Source organism: Neolamprologus brichardi, chromosome 6, assembly GCF_056152115.1.
Source record: "Neolamprologus brichardi isolate AB-2024 chromosome 6, ASM5615211v1, whole genome shotgun sequence".
In the NCBI taxonomy this organism is placed as follows: domain Eukaryota; kingdom Metazoa; phylum Chordata; class Actinopteri; order Cichliformes; family Cichlidae; genus Neolamprologus; species Neolamprologus brichardi.
In genome coordinates, this window is record NC_142109.1 from 36,333,187 (window position 1) to 36,347,676 (window position 14,490).

General features: G+C 39.8%; 1 protein-coding gene across 1 annotated transcript; it reads right to left on the reverse strand.

Annotated features, from left to right (window-relative positions):
• Positions 1 to 3,226: 3,226 nt before the first annotated feature.
• LOC148102637 (uncharacterized) lies at positions 3,227 to 14,099 on the reverse strand. Its single transcript, XM_087842662.1, has 6 exons — positions 14,025 to 14,099; positions 13,408 to 13,933; positions 5,414 to 5,487; positions 4,953 to 5,068; positions 4,641 to 4,680; positions 3,227 to 4,005 (listed from the first exon to the last, which is right to left on the reverse strand). Exons 1-6 carry the CDS (start codon positions 14,097 to 14,099, stop codon positions 3,280 to 3,282), a joined length of 1,557 nt encoding a protein of 518 aa, XP_087698788.1. The 3' UTR covers positions 3,227 to 3,279.
• Between the last annotated feature and the right edge of the window lie 391 nt (positions 14,100 to 14,490).

Consider the following 14,490-nt stretch of genomic DNA (forward strand, 5'->3'; position numbering starts at 1 on the left):
GGTCTATTGGAACCTGCAGTGTAAACTCAGTTGTTCTAAAACTTGCTCACATTTTCAACAAACTAGTAAAATTTGAATTATTTTTTACAACAGCCACAAAAACTTTAACTCATCATTGTGACGCGAGTGATGACTATAGATATTTGATCATAAAGCAGAAACAACAGTTCACCTCAAAAGAAGAAGTTTGAAGTGTTACTTTGAAAAACTTAAGAAGTGCACTAAAGAAACTCACCAACACTTAGTGATTGATAGGCAGTGTTGGGGAGTAACGGAATACATGTACCGCCGTTACGTATTTAAAATACAAAATATGAGTAACTGTATTCCGTTACAGTTACCGTTTAAAAAGGTGGTATTTAGAATACAGTTACTTTGTTGAAATAAATGGATTACACGGCGGTACTTCCCTGTTTCATATTGTGGCGGGTCAGGACTGTTTGGGTTTTGTTTGACAGCTACGTTCTGTTGTTCCAGGCGGCAGCGTTACGGTTGCCATGGTTACAGGGTGACGCTCTCTCTGTGTGTTTCCTGGGTGAGAGAGGCCTTTTTGTTGTTGTGCTAAGCTAACAGGCAGAATGCTACAGGTATAGCTCTAAAGAATGTAGCATCATGGGCAGTGTAGTCCGTGCTGCAGGGAGAATGGACTGCCATACACGTTATGTGTCTGTGAGCGAGGGAGGGAGAAAAAGGAAAAGTACGAGCTGTCATCGAGCAAAAACGGGAGCTGGAAGCATGTAAATATAATAATAACCACTGCAGCCAAGAAGAGAGCCTGACGAGCCCAGCTGTAAGTAAGCTATTAAGACTCGACTGTACACCGTGTTCGTGTTTTCCTCTGAAACAATAAGTTCCGTTGGAGCAGCCTTTCAACGCCTCTCTCTGTCTCTGCTAGCAAAGTTGACCCAGACAACAAAGTAAAGCTAGTTTTCAGCTACGAGCCGACACAGAACCCACCGTATTAGCCAGAGGTCCCTTTACTACGGTTCGGAGCCGCGGACCTTCAGTAACAGTAATAAATCACAGCAATAGTACATTCATGTAGTTGTAAACAGCATGATAATATATTAAGTAATCCAAAGTATTCAGAATACGTTACTCTCATTGAGTAACGTAACGGAATACGTTTCAGAATACATTTTGGGGCATGTAATCTGTAATCTGTAATCTGTAATGGAATACATTTTAAAAGTAACCTTCCCAACACTGTTGATAGTTACACACATTGATTAATATGAGAAAATTAAAAATGTTTTTCCTCAAAAAGTTCAGACTCAGTTCACATAGTAAAGCTGATGTATAAACACACAGTTTAGCAAATCATCTTCCTGTTTCTCGTGACAATGAGCGACAGCAGACGAGTAACACTAACGTGTGTAACACTCAGCGTTGGCCAAGTTACTTGAAAATAGTTACTAATTACTGATTACAATCCAATTACTTTACTGATTACTTATTTTGAAAAGTAATTAGTTGCTTCATTACTTAGTATTTTTTTAAAAACATGATACACAACCTGAATATGTAATGAAGCAACAGACATTTTTTCTGCTTAATCATCAAATGAAAAAATCTTTTTAAAATTGTTTTATTAGTTTTAATCTTTTAACTTTATGCACATTGCATTTGGCAAAAATGATATTATATGCAACAGTCTTTGACTTGAAGAAATGTGTTTAACATTTAAACCTATTTCCTGCATATTCTAGCATATAAAATAATCATGTTTTGTGTTTACACTCACTCTTTCAAAAAGATTCAAAAAATAATTAAAATATCAAAAATAATAAATAAAAAAAATCTGGCCCCAATCAGCCCAAATATCAAAGAGAAATGAAAACTGCTGCTGTGGAAGAGTTCGGGTCTCAGGAGGTTAAAAGGACAAGAATGTTCAACCTGTGTTAAGAGTGTAAAAGAAGGTGTTTATGAAAATACCAAAGTTTATGTTTCCTGACAAGCCGCGGTCTGTACTGGGGAAAAATATCATGCAGCTGCGTTTTTTCTTTGAAGAGCAAATGAATGTACCAACCTAACTTCAGTGAGGGGGATGTGACGTCATCTACACTGATGTACATGCATGCGCCACTAGGCGGCAGTACTTACCCACTAAACAGAAAATGGGTTGGCATGTAAACAGCCACGAGAAAACTGTATTAACCTCCTAAGACCCGAACTCTTCCACAGCAGCATTTTTAATTTCTCTTTGATATTTGGGCTGATTGGGACCCGATGAATGTAACAAAGAATTAGCAGATTTTGTTTTTACCTGATTTTTGTTTCTAAGAAAGAAGACGGTCGTAGTGATCGATGTAGCGACAGCAGCATCAGGAAGAAGGAACACGAGAAGCTGGAGAAATACCAAGGGCTCAGAGAAGAGCTGGAGAGGATGTGGAGGGTGAAGGTGACGGTGGTCCCCGTGGTAATCGGAGCACTCGGTGCGGTGACTCCCAAGCTAGGCGAGTGGCTCCAGCAGATCCCGGGAACAACATCGGAGATCTCTGCCCAGAAGAGCGCAGTCCTGGGAGCAGCAATCAAATGGTTTGTGACATGACCCATAAACTTTGGTCATTGGTTTGGTGTTCATGTGATTCTGTTTATTCTGTTTCAATAACTCTGCTGTTTCCACAGGATCCTTTTGAGTGATTGGATCTAAAAAGCTGGATCTCCACACCGCTGGCCGGAGAAGGTTATCATGTTGGCTTTCAAATGTGGGAGCCGACAGTTTGTATGACCAGCGTTTCTGTGGAGTGACCCATGGATAGAAAACCTGCAGCATCTTTACCTCAAACTTCATATTCAATCATAGAAACAGAAGATTCAACATCAAGCTTTAAAAGAAGGACAGACCAGATCCAAGCTGTGACATGTTTTAATGCAGTTTATTAAGCTTTAATCAGAGACAGCACCAGAGGCTATAAATGGATTACACTCGCTCCACACACACTGTTTGTGTTTCAGTTCACACAATCAGAGGCGCCGACAGTATCATGGACGAGAATGACCAGAGTGCACGATGGCAGCTGTGATTTCAGGAGCACATGTTAATCTTGCTGTGACCAACACACATTTAAAAGTTTATCATTGATGCAGGAAAACGATGCAAAGCACGGATTACATTTTCTGTTTTTCTTTTTCCCTCTCTGGTTAATTCTGATGTTTTTCTCTCATCACTCCTCCTCTCTGCCTTTTACCCTTCTGCTTCTTCTTGCTCTGATTCTGTCTTTTCCCTCTTTCCTGACTTTTCCCAACATCAGATAGTTTGCTGTCAGGTTGCTTACCTTATGAAACACATTGATCTGTAACACCACCATTGAAATTGCAGCTATAGCACTTAATTTCTGGCTGCCTGTAGCATCGGAATATATGCTGAAGACCATTTGATATTTTATCTTCCTTCTTTGTCCCTTCTTCTGCGATTGCATACGCAAGCCTCTCAAGTGATCCACGCAGTTTATTCTTAGGTATGGGCTTACCATTACGAGGTCTAAATACATCTGAAAACACAACAACATAATTCGTCCATTCCGTTATCTGTTGTATTTTACTGAGAATATTCCGACCGTTGCCTGGGTTGGTACATGTCTGATCACATGGGGAGGCACGGACGTAGAAAACCATCAGATCATCTTTGGAGTTTTTCCTAATTTGGTCGTTTTCTTTGAAATAGTCCAGCGTTCGGGACTCAGCATGAACAGCCTGAGGATTCAGATTTTTTTTAATATATTTTTTATCACAAAATTTGTCAATATCAGCCCATGTCTTTATCTCCTTTCCCTTACATTTTTTTGGGACAGGCCAATCTACAAGTTTATTAGGACACTGATGGAAAACATTGGGCCATTTCAGCACTGTGGCTGCCACCACTCTGTTACCTATGTATACGTCACAGTTTAGAATATCCTTCTTCACTTCTTCACCACCATCATCATCAGTGACTTTTCTCATATCATACATGTTTGTTTGTTCATTGTACGGGACGCTCACGGCCACACTGAACATGGGAAACTTTCTGTCAAAGCAAACAGAGAATATTCACATGTAAAACATTTTATTTATAACGTGAAGACTAAAGTATTCAGAGTGTTAAACCAGCCAAAGTGAGTTCAGTCTCATTTTGCCTTTCTTTGTCTTTTTCTGACTTTTGGAAAATTGATTAAAATCTTTCGTTTGTTTTGAAAGTGTAACAGTAACACATCTTCATGCAGCTCAAGCATCAGGTTAGGAAATCCACAAAAAGTTGATTCTGTTCATCTGGATGTTTATAAGGTTGGAAACCTGCAGTCAGCTGACACTGAAGAAGTCAGCTGGATGAACAGAATCAACGTTTGGGATGAAGTGTTCTACCACCTGCACCTCACCTGTTTTTAGCTGTTTGTGTGTTTATGCTCCTGCTTCAATAATCAACGCTTGTTTTATTGATCTATAAAGTCTGCATGATACATTGACAGGTTGTGGTTAAAGACAGTTTCATGTTCGTGTCACTAACACCCAGCGTGTCAGAGCTAAAGAACATAACAGAAACTATTATTGTCAATAACAGAGTTTGTAATGATGCATTTGTTCTGTCAGTCTCAGCTTGCTTCTGTTACTATAAACCACACTGTAAGTTCTGTGCTGCAGATTAAAGTGACCTTTGTTACTGACCTTTTGTTGTTTGCACCATTGTAGCTAGGTGTGTACCTGCCAAAAGACACACACAGGTTCTGATGTTGATTTCATTTGGAAAGATTTACATGAAACCACAACAATGTTGGTTTGTTTCCCTGAGAGTTTGGACAGAGTTAAACAGAGGCTGATCTGTGTTAGAGTCCAGTGTGATACACTTTTAATATCATATTTGTCACATGTTACTCTGTATGCTCACAGTGTTTTTGTTAAAAACAGCTGCTGTAAACATCATCATCATCATCATGTTCAGTTTTTCTTCTGCATTTCACAGAAACTTCACTCACGTGTTCAGAATGTCTTGTACAATTGGTGCGAGCTGGTTTTGGTCAATCACAGTCTCACCGTTTCTAACGGTCATCAAAACAACGACCGCTACAGAAACCCAGTAAGGAGCAGCCATCTGAGTGGGTTTAACAAGGATGGAAAAATTAGATGAGTGAATATATAACAGCGTCCAAATATCTGCAGATTATTCTCCAAAACTCACCGTCATTCACCAGATTAACAGCTCTGCTCTTTCAGGAGGTGTTTGCTTAAAATTAATTTTAAAGTGTCTTTAATAAAAAACAAAAACCTTTCACAGTTTGCAGGATGTCAGGACTAAATAAGAGTTTTAGGCTCAGTTTCACAGACATGAGTTTGGTCTTAGTCTGAACATTTTTTCAGTGCAGATTTTCACTGAACTTGATGAAAAAACATTCTCTCTGTGGTTTATTCTGAATTGCAATCATTAAACCTTTGTTACCTGCAGTGGTGGAGAAAGGTCTGAGTGACGCTGGAGGCTCTGTTCAGGACGAGATGCTGCTGCAGTGGATGCAGCTACAAGGAGAAGACACCTTTATAGAGGGCAGGCTGGTGATGGCCAAACCCTCTGAATGGCTTCATGCCCTTATTTGAACATGTCTATATCTGCTGCGACAGCCTCAGTTGTGCGAGCTGTAACCTGCTTAGTCATTACCAGATGAAGATGAAGACTTCTGCTTGGTGGATGACTAGTTCTTCTGGTCATTGTGGCTCTTGAAATAGAGAAAAACAAGTTATAACTGGGGTTTGATTAGTATGACTAGTTTTTCATAAAACCGTCATGATGCTGTTACAGACTCAATCTGATAAACCAAACAGGGTCAGAATAATCATCACTATGGAGTGAAAAACGTTTGAGTCTTGATGATGACAAAAGCATCCAATAAAGAGTCATTTGTGTGCAGCTGGTGACACACAGCAAAAATACTGACTGTCTACACATAACCCAAAAGTCGATTCTGTTCATCTGGACGTATCCAGGTGACTCCTTCAGTCTCAGCTGACTGCAGGTTTCCAACCTTATGAACAGCACATTTGACTGAAACCAGCCCAGTGAAGGAACAATGGCCGGGAGGTCAGGTTATGATCATTAATATGCAAATTGTCCACTGATCAATGACCACGAGTACCGGTCACACAGGGTTGGGGAATGGCTGCAATCATAGCATTGTAAGATGGTGACAGATGTATCCTTAATAATAATACTACTAATAATAATATGTTAAGTAATAATACTTTTTCTTTTTTCTCTCTGTAAGGTGACCTTGGGTTTTAGAAAGGCATCCTATTATGATGATGATTATTATCAAATGATAGAATAATTAGAACAGGCCTCACCCACCCATGAAACTGCTTGTCAGATACTTTTGAACCTCTCAAAAAGACGGGACTGTCCTAAACAGGTAATGAAGTATTTTTAAATAAAGATAAAAATCTAAACTTCACATCTTTACTGTGTGGTGAAAACATGGTGTAATTCTACGCCACATAAACTACACGGGTAGTGAGTCTGAGAGCTTTAATCTTACGAAAATCCAACAACATGTAACATTTACCCCAAACCAGTACCACTCAGTAAAAATCCACTCAGGTCTGTTACACTTAGACAGACACGTGGGTCAGGTCATTAACAGGTTGGCTTATTAACAGTTATTATAAACATAAGTAGAACACCTGTTAACCCATTCATATAACACATCAGCTCAGCTCAGTCATAAAAACTAAACTAAACAATCGAGAGAAGGAGGAAGCTGAGTATAATGTGAGCCGGTGCCTGGACAATTAAGCAAAAGGGAACGAAAAAAGAACAACCTAACAAAAAGGATAAAAGCAGTACGCTAGTTAAAGTCACAGATCTAAGCAACGACATGAAGGGAAAGCAAAGCAGCACAAAGCAGCTGTGTTCCTGGTGTTTGCCAAACCAGCCATGAGCCACCAGCCCAGGCCTAAGGTCCAGATCAGACGGCAGATCTATCATTTCTGTCTCAGTGAATTTTATGTGGCCTCATCCTTCATTATAGATCAGATGATGTGGAGCCCTTGACTGTGAAAAAGACTTTTCTTTATCTTCATCTTTATCAAAAAGTGCCGTGCTTGAGGCCGTTATAGCACACTGAGCAGGCTCTCCATGTACTAAAGACTCCTGCAGGGGATTGACTCTGTCTCACTGACAGATATTTATGGATCAATGTTTTATTTTTTGCAGCGTTCATGCTTTTTTGGAAGGAGTTCATTGTTATGTCTTTATTTTTTTAATACATAAAACAATCTTCAAGTCATAATTCAACTGGAAACATTTCTTTAGGAAACCAGGAACGTGTCGGCCACAGACTCCTTTGTTGAACTTGGTCTATTGGAACCTGCAGTGTAAACTCAGTTGTTCTAAAACTTGCTCACATTTTCAACAAAATAGTAAAATTTGAATTATTTTTTACAACAGCCACAAAAACTTTAACTCATCATTGTGACGCGAGTGATGACTATAGATATTTGACCATAAAGCAGAAACAACAGTTCACCTCAAAAGAAGAAGTTTGAAGTGCACTAAAGAAACTCACCAACACTTAGTGATTGATAGTTACACACATTGATTAATATGAGAAAATTAAAAATGTTCTTCCTCAAAAAGCTCAGACTCAGTTCACATAGTAAAGCTGATGTATAAACACACAGTTTAGCAAATCATCTTCCTGTTTCCAGGTGACAATGAGCGACAGAGACGAGTAACACTAACGCAGGGCCGTGCAGAGAGGTTTAAAGGGGCGGGTGCTCAAAGTTAAAAAGGGGCACATTGAACCAGGCTGAATAACAACAACACACATTCATCAAGAATCTAATATGGGCAACAAGGCAGAGCAAACGTAGCCGATGTTTTACCTGATGGGTACAACGTTGCTGTTGAGGGGTTTCTGCTGCTGCTGCTGCTGATAGTGCTGGAGGGCAGGGCTGTGCTGATCTGAGACTGTAGACAGTAAAAAGTCCATAGGAGAGATGGTAGCTGATTAAACAAGTGTCATGAGATAATAACAAAATGCAAAGATTGGTGACAGCACTTGGAACCATAAGGCAACAAAAACTGTGAGAAATAATTTAGGCTCTGCCTGTGAATCACTCTTTGCTTCTCTTCTTCCTTCCATCCCATCATTTCATATATCACTCTCCACTTGCTGTCTATCTGAGAACAAGGCACAACTTGCTATTGCAATAAACTATAATCTAATTATCCACACCTACAACTCAGCACTTAATCTATAATAAAATGATGACAGAAAAATGTTATAGCCCTGCCTTTAGTAGCCTCACACAGCTCTACTGTTTCCTCCTCATGTCCTTACCAGCCATGTCTGGACAATGTTATATCATGAATAATATTTAAAATAATCCATATACATAAAACACACACATGCACACACAGGGACATTTTAGACCTTCTTCAGAATACTGTATACACTATGGGCATCACGGTGCTGATCCAGAATCCTTACATTATTATTTATTACTAGAGCTACAATAATAAAGCAATGAGGAGGGGGAAGTGATAAATATGAAATAATGTATTTATGATGATTCCATTTGTTTCACTATCCACTCTGTGCAGGAGCAAAGCTTATTACATTTTAAACTGTAGAGATACAATAATTTTACTGCTGTAAAATCCAAATTTTGTCTTATTTAAAATATAAATCTAATATAATCTGCTTCTTAATGTATGTTCTTTAAAACACAGCGTGTGTTTTTTAAAAATATTATAATATTTGCATAATTATGTGGACATGCATATTAGATCGTTTTTTAGTGAAATATAATCCCTCCAGAAAGGCAGGAAAAGCCCGGAAACTTACTTTAAAACTAAATATGTTCCCTAAAACGGTGACAGAGCTACAGACCCATGACAGCCTTACACAGGTAGCCAGCAGCTGTGACCAGCACTACTTGTGCAGTTACAGTTTTTTCTGATTGCTTAAGCACATTTTTTTGTAACTATTGGCTATTTTTGCAAAACTCTACACACAAATAAGAAAACCTGTCACCCAATTATCAAAACATTGTAGTTCTCTTGCAAAAGCGAACACAGCTAGATTAACTCTTCACACCTTCGTAAAAATGGTGTTTTCGTATCAAACAGTACACACAAGCCATCATCTACTAAGCACACAATGCGCCAACTGCACACTGATGGTATGAATACAAAACACATCTGGCTTTTGCTTTCTCTGTGTACAGATGTCAATTTGAGGTCACACTTTTGTCATAGTGTCATGTAAACATACAAGGATCCAAACTTCAAGTATTGGTGTTTATTCACACTCATCAAAACCAAGACAAAGTCAGAACACAAAATAGGAATTTCACCAAAAAAAGGAAAAAAAAGACAATCAGCCTACATCATGTCGTCTTTCTGGGTCCGGCCACAAAATTTCGTCCACATCGCATGCGATATCCTCCAGTCCAAGGCACCGGGGAAAATATCTCCTTGAATGCCGTATCCAGGCCTGACATGATGCCTGGTCAATATCTCCACATGCCTCCTCCATTGCCTGTAAAAGGGCTACCTGTTGATGAGGATGACGGTCGTACACTTTCCAGCGCCAGGCAGAGAAGAACTCCTCGATGGGATTTAAGAATGGAGAGTATGGAGGGAGGTTGAGTGCCATCAAGGATGGGTGGTCTGTAAACCAGTTGCGGACCAAAGCAGCCCTATGGAAACTAACATTGTCCCATATGATGACATGTCGGGTCTGCTCTGGTCTCTGAACAGTGAGCATGTCATGCAACGTGTCCAGGAGTGCAATAATGTGTGCAGTGTTGTATGGGCCTATGATTGCATGATGGTGAACAACACCATTTTGGCTTATAGCTGCACACATGGTTATGTTACCACCACGTTGTCCTGGGACATTGATGATGGCACGGTGTCCAATAATGTTCCTGCCACGTCTCCTGGTTTTACTGAGGTTAAAACCAGCCTCATCTACAAAAAGTAGCTCATGTCCCGTTGCATCTGCTTCTAGTTCCATCACTCTCTGGACAAGACAAAACAAATGCAACACATCAGGCCCATGCACAGCACTACAGTATGCACTTCCAAATTCAGAACCAATGACACTAGCTTACCTGCACATAGTCATATCGCAGTTGCTTTACACGTTCTGTGTTTCTCTCGAAAGGAACTCTGTAAATTTGCAAGTACACGACTTAGTGCAGAAATGCTTGCACTGTGTATATTTTGAAAGATGGTGTCATTATCAATTATGCGCTGCTGTATTTCGCGCAGTCTTATTGCATTATTGGCAATCACCATGTTCACTATATGGGTCTCTTGCTCTGCAGTGAACATGCTTCCTCTGCCCCCAACATCTGGACGTCAAGCAATTCTGTAAAGTAACAATTTCAGTATTTTTGCATGTATGGTACTGTTGTGTTTCTCATTAGAGTATGGCAGTGCTACAAAGTACTTACTGATTCTCATTTCGAAATGTCCTAATGATGCTTGCCACGGTGTAGCGGCTCAGTTTAGGCTGAACCCGTTGGCCAGCTTCCCTCAGGGTCATCCCATGGTTGATGACATGGTCCACTATTGTAGCTCTGATGTCATCAGTTATTCTGTTTCTTACTCTTCTTACCCTTCCTCTTTCCCCTCCTCGTCCTCTTCTTGCTCCTCCTTGTCCTCTTCCTCTAACTTCCTCTAACCCTCTTGCTTCTTCACCTCCACGTCCTCTCCCTCGGCCTCCTCTGATTCTCACTCTTCTCACTCTTACTGCTCCTTCTATTGTACTCCACATAGACAGCTTACCTGTGGCCTGTATTATAGTGCTTAGGCTGATTGCAAAGTGGACTAATTATCTAAAACAGTTTTCACATGTGACAGTGTGCCAGACAGTTGGCAAAATAGTGTAAATAATGGCCTTAAACGTGTATAGTTTTGTTAGGAGTGTGTTGGAAATTTGGTAATTGAGTGTAAAGCAGTGAGTTGTGTTTACAGTTCTGCATAAAGAGTGCTGTGCAGTGAATTGTAGCTACAGGTTTGCAAAGTGTGTGTTACAAAATGGCAAACTGAGTGCAAAGCAGTGTTTGTGCTTTTAGCTTTGCAAACTCAGTGAGTGGTTTTGCTATAAGTATTAATAGTTTTAAAAAATGTGCTATAAGAATCACAGTTAGGGTTTAAGCATTCAGAAAAAACTGTAATACATAAAACAATCTTCAAGTCATAATTCAACTGGAAACATTTCTTTAGGAAACCAGGAACGTGTCGGCCACAGACTCCTTTGTTGAACTTGGTCTATTGGAACCTGCAGTGTAAACTCAGTTGTTCTAAAACTTGCTCACATTTTCAACAAACTAGTAAAATTTGAATTATTTTTTACAACAGCCACAAAAACTTTAACTCATCATTGTGACGCGAGTGATGACTATAGATATTTGACCATAAAGCAGAAACAACAGTTCACCTCAAAAGAAGAAGTTTGAAGTGCACTAAAGAAACTCACCAACACTTAGTGATTAATAGTTACACACATTGATTAATATGAGAAAATTAAAAATGTTCTTCCTCAAAAAGCTCAGACTCAGTTCACATAGTAAAGCTGATGTATAAACACACAGTTTAGCAAATCATCTTCCTGTTTCCAGGTGACAATGAGCGACAGAGACGAGTAACACTAACGCAGGGCCGTGCAGAGAGGTTTAAAGGGGCGGGTGCTCAAAGTTAAAAAGGGGCACATTGAACCAGGCTGAATAACAACACACATTCATCAAGAATCTAATATGGGATCACATCATACTATATCACTGTTGTGAGGTGGCGACAAGGCAAAGCAAACGTAGCCGATGTTTTACCTGATGGGTACAACGTTGCTGCTGATAGTGCTGGAGGGCAGGGCTGTGTTGATCTGAGACTGTAGACAGTAAAAAGTCCACAGGAGAGATGGTAGCTGATTAAACAAGTGTCATGAGATAATAACAAAATGCAAAGATTGGTGACAGCGCTTGGAACCATAAGCCAACAAAAACTGTGAGAAATAATTTAGGCTCTGCCTGTGAATCACTCTTTGCTTCTCTTCTTCCTTCCATCCCATCATCTCATATATCACTCTCCACTTGCTGTCTATCTGAGAACAAGGCACAACTTGCTATTGCAATAAACTATAATCTAATTATCCACACCTAACAACTCCAGCACTTAATCTATAATAAAATGATGACAGAAAAATGTTATAGCTCTGCCTTTAGTAGCCTCACACAGCTCTACTGTTTCCTCCTCATGTCCTTACCAGCCATGTCTGCACAATGTTATATCATGAGTAATATTTTTTTTTAAAAATCCATCTAAATAAAACACACACATGCACACACACACAGGGACATTTTAGACCTTCTTCAGAATACTGTATACACTATGGTGCTGATCCAGAATCCTTACATTATTATTTATTACTAGAGCTACAATAATAAAGCAATGAGGAGGGGGAAGTAATAAATATGAAATAATGTATTTATGATGATTCCATTTGTTTCACGATCCACTCTGTGCAGGGGCAAAGCTTATTACATTTTAAACTGTAGAGATACAATAATTTTACTGCTGTAAAATCCAAATTTTGTCTTGTTTAAAATATAAATCTAATATAATCTGCTTCTTAATGTATTTTCTTTAAAATACAGCGTGTGTTTTTTAATATATTATAATTATAATAATGCATAATTATGTGGACATGCATATTAGATGGTTTTTTAGTGAAATATAATCCCAGGAAACGGGCAGGAAAAGCCCGGAAACTTACTTTAAAACTAAATATGTTCCCTAAAACGGTGACAGAGCTACAGACCCATGACAGCCTTACACAGGTAGCCAGCAGCTGTGACCAGCACTACTTGTGCAGTTACAGTTTTTTCTGATTGCTTAAGCACATTTTTTGTAACTATTGGCTATTTTTGCAAAACTCTGCACACAAATAAGAAAACCTGTCACCCAATTATCAAAACATTGTAGTTCTCTTGCAAAAGCGAACACAGCTAGATTAACTCTGCACACCTTCGTAAAAATGGTGTTTTCGTATCAAACAGTACACACAAGCCATCATCTACTAAGCACACAATGCGCCAACTGCACACTGATGGTATGAATACAAAACACATCTGGCTTTTGCTTTCTCTGTGTACAGATGTCAATTTGAGGTCACACTTTTGTCATAGTGTCATGTAAACATACAAGGATCCAAACTTCAAGTATTGGTGTTTATTCACACTCATCAAAACCAAGACAAAGTCAGAACACAAAATAGGAATTTCACAAAAAAAGGAAATAAAAAGACAACCAGCCTACATCATGTCGTCTTTCTGGGTCCGGCCACAAAATTTCGTCCACATCGCATGCGATATCCTCCAGTCCAAGGCACCGGGGAAAATATCTCCTTGAATGCCGTATCCAGGCCTGACATGATGCCTGGTCAATATCTCCACATGCCTCCTCCATTGCCTGTAAAAGGGCTACCTGTTGATGAGGATGACGGTCGTACACTTTCCAGCGCCAGGCAGAGAAGAACTCCTCGATGGGATTTAAGAATGGAGAGTATGGAGGGAGGTTGAGTGCCATCAAGGATGGGTGGTCTGTAAACCAGTTGCGGACCAAAGCAGCCCTATGGAAACTAACATTGTCCCATATGATGACATATCGGGTCTGCTCTGGTCTCTGAACAGTGAGCATGTCATGCAACGTGTCCAGGAGTGCAATAATGTGTGCAGTGTTGTATGGGCCTATGATTGCATGATGGTGAACAACACCATTTTGGCTTATAGCTGCACACATGGTTATGTTACCACCACGTTGTCCTGGGACACTGATGATGGCACGGTGTCCAATTATGTTCCTGCCACGTCTCCTGGTTTTACTGAGGTTAAAACCGGCCTCATCTACAAAAAGTAGCTCATGTCCCGTTGCATCTGCATCTAGTTCCATCACTCTCTGGACAAGACAAAACAAATGCAACACATCAGGCCCATGCACAGCACTACAGTATGCACTTCCAAATTCAGAACCAATGACACTAGCTTACCTGCACAGAGTCATATCGCAGTTGCTTTACACGTTCTGTGTTTCTCTCGAAAGGAACTCTGTAAATTTGCTTCATTCTAATTCTGTGGCGCGCAAGTACACGACTTAGTGTAGAAATGCTTGCACTGTGTATATTTTGAAAGATGGTGTCATTATCAATTATGCGCTGCTGTATTTCGCGCAGTCTTATTGCATTATTGGCAATCACCATGTTCACTATATGGGTCTCTTGCTCTGGAGTGAACATCTTTCTCTGCCCCCAACATCTGGACGTCAAGCAATTCTGTAAAGTAACAATTTCAGTATTTTTGCATGTATGGTACTGTTGTGTTTCTCATTAGAGTATGGCAGTGCTACAAAGTACTTACCGATTCTCATTTTGAAATGTCCTAATGATGCTTGCCACAGTGTAGCGGCTCAGTTTAGGCTGAACCCGTTGGCCAGCTTCCCTCAGGGTCATCCCATGG